General features: G+C 29.0%; 1 protein-coding gene and 1 long non-coding RNA gene across 3 annotated transcripts; both read right to left on the reverse strand.

Moving 5' to 3' along the window:
- Positions 1–1,747: 1,747 nt before the first annotated feature.
- LOC137831227 (uncharacterized) lies at positions 1,748–5,036 on the reverse strand. Its single transcript, XR_011084364.1, has 2 exons — positions 4,861–5,036; positions 1,748–4,497 (listed from the first exon to the last, which is right to left on the reverse strand). It is a non-coding gene; the product is annotated as an uncharacterized lncRNA (long non-coding RNA).
- Positions 5,037–5,332: 296 nt separating this feature from the next.
- Positions 5,333–6,821, reverse strand: LOC137831229 (protein translation factor SUI1 homolog 2-like). 2 transcript variants are annotated; one of them, XM_068638819.1, is made up of 2 exons: positions 6,574–6,821; positions 5,333–5,926 (listed from the first exon to the last, which is right to left on the reverse strand). In XM_068638819.1, exon 2 carries the CDS (start codon positions 5,878–5,880, stop codon positions 5,542–5,544), a length of 339 nt encoding a protein of 112 aa, XP_068494920.1. In that variant the 5' UTR covers positions 5,881–5,926; positions 6,574–6,821; the 3' UTR covers positions 5,333–5,541. The 2 variants fall into 2 exon arrangements, with proteins under 2 accessions (XP_068494920.1, XP_068494921.1); XM_068638820.1 differs by having other exon boundaries at positions 5,333–5,945; positions 6,574–6,662.
- Between the last annotated feature and the right edge of the window lie 4,226 nt (positions 6,822–11,047).

Raw genomic sequence — 11,047 nt, forward strand, 5'->3', positions numbered from 1 at the left:
AAGCTTTTAATTCCTCCATCCTGTTATTTCTTTCTGCACTCTTTATTTTTTTAAATGACTAGTTTGTCTTTTCTATCTCACAAACCTTAATTGTTTGTTGCTATGTGAATGGCTTTAGGTGTTGAATTATAATATGCTAACTAAATTTTATATTTTATTACAAAATATTTCACCATTAATGGATGTGATTTGATATTACTTTTCAATGTTCTTTTTCAATGTTCTTTTTGTAGTTTTGGCATTTTGAAGCCTTTGAATTAAACAATTCATATTAGCACCGGATTATATATTTCACAACAAAATATTTTACATTGAAAACATAATGGACTGTGCAATTTAAAATAATATTTTGTAAGTTTTAAATTCAAAATCCATAAACTATTTATGAAACACCTTACTCTGTAAGGACTATTGAAGTTATGCCACACTCTTTTGGAGTACCAACTTTTTTTTGTATATCCTCCATTTTGAGTAATTTCAGTGTTTATTTTGAATACTTTTTTAATCTAGTTTGAATATTTTTATTCTACTTTCTACCAAAATTTGAAAAATTGACATAATATTCCCTAATTTGAAAAATTGGCATAATATTCCCTTAATTTGAAAGAATCTTGCACAAATAAATATAAAAACATTTAGATTAGTTACAAATCTATAAAATCTATAAATCAACAGATATTAAGTCATATTTATGGAGAGACTTTGTAGAAAGAGTTAGGGTTAAGTGTCCTAAAAATAATTTGAAAATTTAAGCATAATATCATTCAATATCTATATACCACCATAAACATGTTACCAAAAAAGAATTACAACTTACAAAAGTTTAATATATAAGTTAGTTTCAAAAAAGAATTACAACTTACAAAAGTTTAATATATAAGTTAGTTTCACATAAATCAATTTATTAAACAGAATCTCAAGATGGTTTCTTTAATAAATAATATGAAGAGATAATTATCTTTCGTGTTTTCATCCTTAATAATAAAATTAGTATATGTGGTAATAAATTTTTCAATCATAGAAGACCTAACTTTCTAATCAATACGTGATACTAAATTTTATTTATTGTTATTGGTTGTCTATATTAAAATTATTGTTAATAAACGCTGAAATATATAAAATTAGATTTTAAAGATTAAATTAGCTTTAATGAAAAATATTTCCCTCTTTACTCTTGTCATTAATTACCATTAAGTCTTCTCATTAATTAGCAAATTTAGAATAGATTTACAAAGAATACCATTAACTCTTCTCATTAATTAGCAAATTTAGAATAGATTTACAGATGAGATAAATTAAATATTTTAAATTAGATTTTAAAAACTAAAGTGTCTTGAATAGATTTACAAAGAATATCAAGATGACATAAACTAAATATTTTAAATTAGATTTTAAAAATTAAAGTATCTTGAATAGATTTACAAAGAATATCAAGAAGACATAAACTAAATATTTTAAATTAGATTTTAAAAATTAAAGTATCTTTCAGAGTAAAGATTTACTCGTTTTAACATCATACTTGTGATTACTCTTTATAAACTATCCATGTTCCAATAAATCTACAGATAACTCTACAGATAACGTTCAAATTTTCCTTCTTCTTCAGACTCTGGTTTCACCTGCTTTTGTTCGAAAGCGAATTGAGGTAAGGTTTTTGTTTTGTTCTTCTCAAATCCAAAGTTGTTAATTTTGTCTGTGTTTTTTTATCATGTAAAAAAAGGTTACTTTAACATTCACAAAGTGTAAATATGGTTTTAAACTTTTGATTATTATTCTCCCAATTACAGAAAATTAACGAGATGAGTGAACAAGGGTTTCAATCTGAAAGCACCGATCCTGGGAGGACAAACATTTCCGAACCTGAACCTAATATGTTAAGAGTAATAGTGGTGGAAGGAAATACAATGGATTCCCATTTCTTACTAGACGCTTATTATGACACTAGCATGGTGTATGGAATGACACAACTCAATGGAGTTCAGCATCAACCTAGTCTTCATATTGGTGTTTCACATCATATTCCTGTTACATATTCATCTAATGCAATTGGCATCCCCTTCTTTCATAGCTCTGGCTCTTGGGGATCTTTCATTCAAGGTAACTTTTTCTACTTCCTTCCACTTCTTGCTTCCATTTCTAAACCAGTTACTTACATTCAACCAAGAAATTATGTTTCTGTTGTTTCTGATGTTTTTTTTATTCCATGCAATTATGTCCTATTTTCTTTCTTTAAATCCTTGACATGGTGAATGAATTTGGTCTTTTGACAGCTCCAACTCCCAGTGAGAATTCAAGAATGAATCTCCAAAGTAGAAGGGGCCACAGTTATGCCCATCAGCACTACCATCATCATGCACAGCCTGTGCAAGTGCAAGAGATTAGAGGTCACTCCAACCATCATCATGCACACTACCATCATCATGCACAGCCGGTCCAAGTGCAAGAGATCAGAGGCAACATGCATAGAGGTCGTAGAGGCAACATGCATAGAGGTCGTAGAGGCAACATGCATAGAGGTCCCTCCAACTTTCATGCTCCTAGAGGCAACATTCATAATCTTCCTCCTAGGGCCTTTCCTCAGGAAGAAGTTGCTTCATTCCGTAACCAACACAGTGATATACAATTGGATATTGACGACATGTCATATGAGGTAAGTCTCTTATGTATCGTCTAGTCTATTTTGCTATGTATCGTCTAGTCTATTTTGCTATGAATGTGGATTGGCTATGAGGTCTAAGTGACTATGTTTCTAACTTTGGAATTGCACTACAGGAGCTTCTTATATTAAGTGAACAGATTGGCAGTGTAGAGAGGGGTTTGTCTGAAGAAATCATTGCAAGACAAATGCTAACAAAAACCTATCTACTACCTAATAAGGAGGGGTCAGCTTCTGAAGAAGAGGAAATTGATCTTTGCATAATATGTCAGGTATCAAATTGATCTTCTTTGCATAGTATGTACTATCTTTCTCCTATTAATTGGAATACTCATGTCATGTGATTTCATGTTTCACAGGATGAATATAAAAACAAAGAAGAGATTGGAATTCTTCAATGCGGACATGAATACCATGCAGATTGTGTAAGGAGATGGTTACAAGAGAAAAATGTTTGTCCCCTATGCAAATCAAAAGCATTGAGTATTGGATAGAAACCTAAATAAATTCATTGTTCATATTTTGTTGTGTACGAAGTAGTCATATTTTGTTGTGTATGAAGTAGTACATACCTAACATTGCTGTAATACTGATGAATATTAAATAAACTCATTGGCTGTAATACTGAGTAATACTGAATAAACTCATTGCTGTTACATACCTAACATTGTTGTAATACTGAATTGCTGTAATAGTTAATACATCTCTGGTTACATGTGAATAAACTCATTGCTGTAATAGTTAATGTAATAGTTAATACACATCTGGTTACATGGCAGAATTGGGCTATAGAACATTTATCATTAAGATGTTTAATACATTTATCATTAAGATGTTTAATACATTTATCATTAAGATGTTTAATACATTTATCATTAAGATGTTTAATACATTTATCATTAAGATGTTTAATACATTTATCATTAAGATGTTTAATACAATGGGAAGAGGCTTTCACGTTTTTTTTTATAAACTATATATTGGATTTAAATTATGATATAATATTACTTTAAAATATTAACTTTTAAAAAAAAGTATTGATATTTAAAAAAATTACGTTTTAAGAATATTAGCTTAAACAAACAAATATTTAAGAATATTGGTTTAAACAAACAAATATTTAAGAATAAACTTTTTTTAAAATTTCATTTGTCTACCCTTTCTATCTAGATATTACTTAAGTCTAATAAGTTTTATAAGGTCTATTTTTAAAAAAAAAAAAATTGGAATTAGAACTATACAGTATTTTCGGAATTGTATTAGCTTTCCACTTTACTAATAATGTTGGAAGTTATTCTCAGTGGATGATTATGGGTGAGGCTTTTACTTTTTTTTTCATAAAAAAATTATTTTGCTTAGTTAAAATTACTTTAAACTATTAACTTTTTTTAAAAAAAATATTGATATTTAAAGAAATCAAGTTTAAAAATATTAGCTTAAAGAAACAAATATTTAAGAATAAACTTTTTTAAATTATGTATTGATCGAAAGAGGAAGATGATTAAAAATATTAAGTATACAAGTAAAAGCTTAAGATATAATTTCAATAGTTCACTTTTGTTATTTTTGTTGCTATTCAATGGCGGCAGTGTGATCTACGTCTAGAGGGGTTAATACCGTCTAGTGGGGTTAATACCGTCTAGTGTTGTATGAAGTAAATAATTATCAAAGGCGATAATGTAGGACTTTGTACCTCAATTGAGGGCACGGTCACTGAAGCTCCTTCCCATCCTTGACAGCTTCCCTTGTCTTCAACCCCTCTTCCTTCTTAATTATGGCCTCAACTCAAACACAACTTTCTGGAGCAAAGCAACAGGGTATGTGACAATTTCAGCTACTGCCTTCAACCATGGCAACGAAAAGTATATTCATTCTCCATTCATATGACATTTTTTTAAATCTCAAAATAATAAATTGCTTAAGGAAACCAAAGAATACTCAGTTCTTTTACACATTTTCAAGCTACATTAGGACCAACAGTTTTATCTTACTCCTCAAACTGAAATTTTGTTGCCAAAATTTTCTCAACCTTCAGTTTCCAACGCTTAAAAGTTTCCATTAGAGCTTTTAAAAATAAAAGAATCTTAAAATCCTGCAGAACACTAGGATAGTGTTGATTTCTTATACTGTGTTTTCTATTCTTTAGAATAAAAAAGGCTCTACAAAATCAGAGAAATAGTAAAAGATGGGAGAAGCCATTGTACCTCAATTGAGGGCACGGTCACAGAAACGTGAAGCTCCTTCCCATCCTTGACAGCTTCCATCACACTTGTCTTCAACACCTCCTCCTTCTTAATTATGGCCTCAACTCAACATCACATTTTCTTATACCTTAATGAATATATATATATATATATGTATATGTATATATATATATGTATATGTATATATGTATATGTATATATGTATATGTATATGTATATGTATATATGTATATGTATATATATATATGTATATGTATATATGTATATATATATATATGTATATGTATATGTATATGTATATATGTATATATATATATATGTATATGTATATGTATATGTATATATGTATATATATATATATGTATATGTATATGTATATGTACATATATATGTATATGTACAAGTGATTGAAATGAATGAAGCAGTAGCTAAACCAGCTCAAACACAGAGTAAAAATGCAGAATCAACCATGTTCTGAAAACCAAAGCATCAATTCTTATTATATGGAACTTGCTTATCACACATTCAAGTTCACCAACACTAACCATGAGATCCAATCATCAAAATTGGAAAACCCAACCAAACTAAACAAACTTGTTCAAACACCACTCATCCAACAAAAGAAACAGACCAAAGTTAAAAGCTCACTACAAGTTAACATAAAGCAGAAAAGAAGAGCAATCAAAAACCATGAATCTTGATCTGGTCCTTCCTGACAAGGCCAGCCTGGACCAAGAAGTGTGAGACGTTCTTCCGCTGGTCACCTTGGAGCTGAATTATCTTGCCAAGCTCCTTGTCCTGCACCACATTGCCGTTGCAGCAGAAGTCTTTCTTGAGGTCCTTGAGGATCTTCTCGTAGCTGAACTCCTTCTTCAGCCCCTGCACTGTGGTCAGACTCTTCTTCCCATTCCTCTGCTGGATCCGAATGTGCACATACTCCTTCGCTCCGGGGGCATCCGATTCTCTAGCCTCAGCAAATGGGTCGAATGGCGTGGGGACTTGGATTTCCAGCTCAACCATGTACTTTTCTCTATCCAAACTTTACAACACCCAACAAAGATTGCTTCTGCATAAACTCCCAAAGACTAAGTCCATGCCAATTTCATAATACAAACAACAATTTCATCATCTGTTCAAAATGATTTCAGATACAGATCGTGAAAGCAAAAAACTAACCATACATCTAACTTGTTATCAGAACATTAAAAATTCATAACACACACAACAATTTCATCATCTGTTCAAAAGGATTTCAGATAGAGATCATGAAAGCAAAAACCTAACCATACATGTAATTTGCTATCAGAACATTCAAAAATGGTATCCAAATTCTTTCATCGATACAACAATCCTTCTTAGATGGTAAAATCACCAACGACAACAACAGCACACATCGTACATAAAATCAAAAGCCAAATCAACAACAGCACATATCGTACATAACCTAAGACTAAAAAGGTAACCCCACAACACATACATCTAACAGGAATCACATTCAACATGCACCAAACCTGCAAAAACCTAGGAAGTTGCTTGCAAAACAGTCTATGACTCGAAAAAACTAAACCACAACAACTTAGTAAAACATCATTCATCATGCAACATGTTTGAGAAGCCACCAAAAGGCTTTCATGCAGACAAAAATATTAAACACAGATATCACAAGCAAACTAAAGTTCCAGAAAGAGTAACGAATAGGAGATGGAAACAAACCTTGAAGTAAGAGAGAAGATGCTTCGAGAGACTTGCCAAACAAACCTTAAAGTATGTTATGAAGGAAGAAAGTGAAGAAGGGTTTACTCGTATATATAATAGTGTGGGGAGAGGCGGTGCACGTGTGTGAGGGCCACAAGTTTTTTGGACGGCTGAGATTTGGTGAGAGCTACACGTGGCGGTGATTACGGGGTTTTCGACGAGGTGGGAAAAAGAAGAGGTTCGTTTGGGTGGATGTATAAGAGCATAGTCTTCTTATTCGGGAATAAGAATAAGAGTGAATGCACGAGGAGCAAGTTGCATCCAAACAAACTGATAACAATTCAGAGAGTGGGACCCACAAAGTTCAGGAAATGCCAGCGAAAGATACTGAAGAATCCAGAAACTGGAAAACGTTACATCATCTTTTCTATCTTTTATCTTATTTATCAATACTTTTTCTTTTTATTTGATTTTGTATAATAATTAGAATTATCATTATTGTTTTAATTTCAGTTTAGAATTTTAAACTATATTTTAATTCTATAGGAATAAATTTATTATATTTAAAGATTTGATACTAATTTTATTTTTGTTGGGATCAAACAAACTTTACAAGACCCAATTGTTCTTACGCTTTAAGTTTGAAAATTCAAAATGTAAAAATGCAATTATTAACAAAATATAGGGTTAAAAAATGCAATTTAATATTATTAAGTGACTTTCCTAGAGTGATTGGTTTGTTGATTCCGTGATCTGTGACGTGGGTGTTACGATGAGTTAGGAGAAAATTGAAATTTGTGCTTTATATTCTCTTAATTAATTTATTCTGCCTTAAACAACATATCTTAACAATTATTTTTAAATATATAATTAAATTATAGATCGTTTCAATCATAGCTTGGACCATCCGACGATTGACTCGCACTACCAGCGGTGCGAGTCACAAACGACTTGGCATTGACAACACTACGAGAAGATTCTACTAGAGAGGCATTATTAATATTGACTGAAGAACTTGACTCGGCACTCGGAACAAACAACACAAGACTCAAGCTTAGAAGGGAAGCGTAAACTTTTTAAACTATCAGTGAAGCGCTATTTATAACCAACAAAGTAAGTGAGAGAATTACCTATCTATTGGATCAAACATAATCTAACGGTTAAGCTTACTCGACATATGAAACGACACAAAATCTCCTCCGTTGAAAACATCTGATGGAATAGTGCATCGTCACATCTCTGCCATACATTCAATGCTGCTAGTTGTCACGCACTCTCGGAATCCCCAGCCATTCTATACGCTAAATGAGTCAATGACACACTGCAAAAGACACTCTCACGATATCAGGAAGCCACTACACACGACCTGTTACCACGTATTAGTGAACTAGTTATTTGGCAAGAAGATGCCCAAGTCAACCTATAAATAAGACTTCTAAAGGGGAAAATGTACGTTTTTTTAGTAGAACAAACTAATCACTAGCACTGACTTGAGCATCAGAGTGCAATTGCATGTACCCTGCCGACCGACGAAACGCGCGTGAGAGAGAAGGAAGTTTGAAGAATTCAGAGACTACTAACACGACAGCGAACTGTGTATCGAGTGGATCAATATTACTCAGATCTCATCGTCCACAAATACAAAATATATAACTAAATTATAATTTCATTTAATGTATCGGTCATTAATTCACAATAAAATATCATAATATAACAATATAATAAAGATAGTGATTAAAAAATTGTTGTTTATCGAGATTTATTTGTTTTAGTCCGATTTCATACATTAGTCCAATTGGATGTTAAAGTTTAGTAAACAAATAAAAGAGAGTCAATTAAATATATCAATATCAACTTTGTTCAGATAAATAAAATTTGAAAATAATAATAAATAATAAATTTTTAAATAAAAATAATAATTATAAATAAATTAAAATTAAAAAAATCAGAAAAGTATAAATCTTTAACATATCCTTTTGCTTTTAACCTAAATAAAGAAAACTAAAATAGAAAAAGTGTCACCAAAAAATCAATTGGAAAAAAAAATGAGAGAGCAAAACGAACAAAAATGGATTTCTCTTATTTTACAGTAATGAAAGAACTTTTATTTGGATTGGAATTTCGAAAAAACAAAATAGCTAGATATGAGGGAAGTTACCTATTTACCATTCATTACTGTAAACGTTTTTCTTAAAAAATAATCGATAAACTTTTAATAGATAATTAATAATGATTTTTTTAAAAAATTCAAAATTATTAATTATCTTAAATACGATTATAAATATAATTCAAAAACATAGTCGATTATATTAATATATAATCAGTTATACATATCTTTTAAAAAATAATTAATTATTCAAATCTTAAATGATCAGTGATCATTTGCATATCATAAATGACACTAACAATAATTGTTATCAATTAATAGTCTTTTATAGCTGACAAATGAAAACTAAACTAACTTAAAGTTAAGGTGAATTAATATAATTTAACTCATTCAATGTAATTTTTTATTACGCATGTTAATTGCTTTTTTAGTATTGTTTTACACATTTTCAAAAAAATTGTAAATTTGTTTAAAAAGCTACAAACGAACCCCTACAAAGTCAATAAACCTTATTGTGATTTTTTTCTATATTTTATTAATTTTAAATATTCAAACCCCGTTTTAGAGTTAGTATTTTTTTTTCAAATTTTGAATCCAAAATAAAATTTTATTTAAAATAGAAAATAATATCTCATTATTATAAATTATATTTTGTTGAGAAGCTTAAGAAGCCCAGCTTTATAATAAGTTACGTAATAATTCACTTTAAATATAAAATGAAATTAAAAAATTATATATAATTGAAAACATCTTTGAATCTAGTGTCATAATAGGTGATAGACTTTGAAAAACCATTTTCATTTGAGACAGCTAAAACTATTGAAGTTATGCCACACTCTGTTTGGAGGACCAACTTTTTATGTATATACATTTTGTGTGATTCCAGAATTATTTTTGAATACTTTTTTAACCTAGTTTGAATATTTTTATTCTACTTTCTACCAAAACTTCTTTCGGATAATCTCATTTAGTAAAACTTAAATTGGGTATGCAAACTTTTGTTTTTATATTAATTTTTCATTGACATGTGTTTGTTCAGAAATTGGGTATGGAAACTTTTGGATTTATGATTTTTAATTCGCATAAAAATACAAAATAAACCCAAAAATGATTTGAAAAGTTGGCATAGTATTCTCTTAATTTGAGAGAATGTTGCACAAATAAATATAAAAACATTTAGATTAGTTACAAATCCATAAATCAACAGTCATATTTATGGAGAGAATTTGTAGAAAAAGTTAGGGTTAAGTGTATATTTATAGAGTTGGTCCTAAAAATAATTTGGTAATTTTTCACATTTTTTTGAGGTGGAGGACAAAATCTTCATGAAAAAAAAAATTGAAACCCAAATAATTTCAAATAAATACAACATAAAATATTCATTCTTAATTTATTGGTCATATTATCACACTTTCACTTTTTTATTTTATTTATTAATCATATAATCTTATAATTAAATAATTTATTAATAAATTGATATATAATTGACGAAGATATAAAATTTGTATGATTTTAAAATTCAGATAAAAAATTATAAAATTGAAAACTTAGTAATAAATTTCAAGAAATATAAAGATGTGAAAAAACTTCGAAAACTAAAAAAATTCACTAATAAAATACATAATTTAAAATACAAAATATTTAAATGAAAATCACATTTCATTAGTCATATCATTACACCGTTACTAATTTGATAATGAATTAATAGATAAAAGATGTATAATTTTGAAATTAAAATGATAAAATTTGCGAAAGTGTAAAAATTTAGGAGTAAAAAGATACAACTAAGCCTAAATATTATATAATTTAAATATATGCTTATAATATAAATTGAAAATGAAATTTTCCAAGGAAACAAGTATCTTTTGGCTTTATATCCTAATGTTGGGCAATCCAACTTTCCAAATCTCAAGATACATATTTGATGTCAAATAAAATAATTTAACAAACAATTATCTTTAAAATTTGAAGCAAATATTTATATTTTAAAATTCAATAATTCATTTTGTCTTCAACCTGCATTCTCATATACTTCCTAACTTAAATCTCTTTACACAATAATGAAGGAAAAAGGTGACAAATACAAACCATGAACACAACAAACAATCTTGCAACAACTGCTACGAACAAACTTCAATAGCTTTACACAGATTATGAACAAGCATGCATCCACAAACTAGTCTAATCCAGGTGCAAATGACATAATTGTGCACAATATTATTAAATATTATCATTACAATCATCAAATTCTTACTATTTTTAAAATAAAATTTAAATTTACCGATATCATTTATTAAAAATAACTACCTTATCTTTTTTCATTGGTTTTGATGAATTGATTATTTATTTTTAAATAAAAACCAAAAGGAATGTTAAGTTATTTAG

The sequence above is a fragment of the Phaseolus vulgaris genome, chromosome 6 (genome assembly GCF_000499845.2).
Source record: "Phaseolus vulgaris cultivar G19833 chromosome 6, P. vulgaris v2.0, whole genome shotgun sequence".
NCBI lineage: Eukaryota > Viridiplantae > Streptophyta > Magnoliopsida > Fabales > Fabaceae > Phaseolus > Phaseolus vulgaris.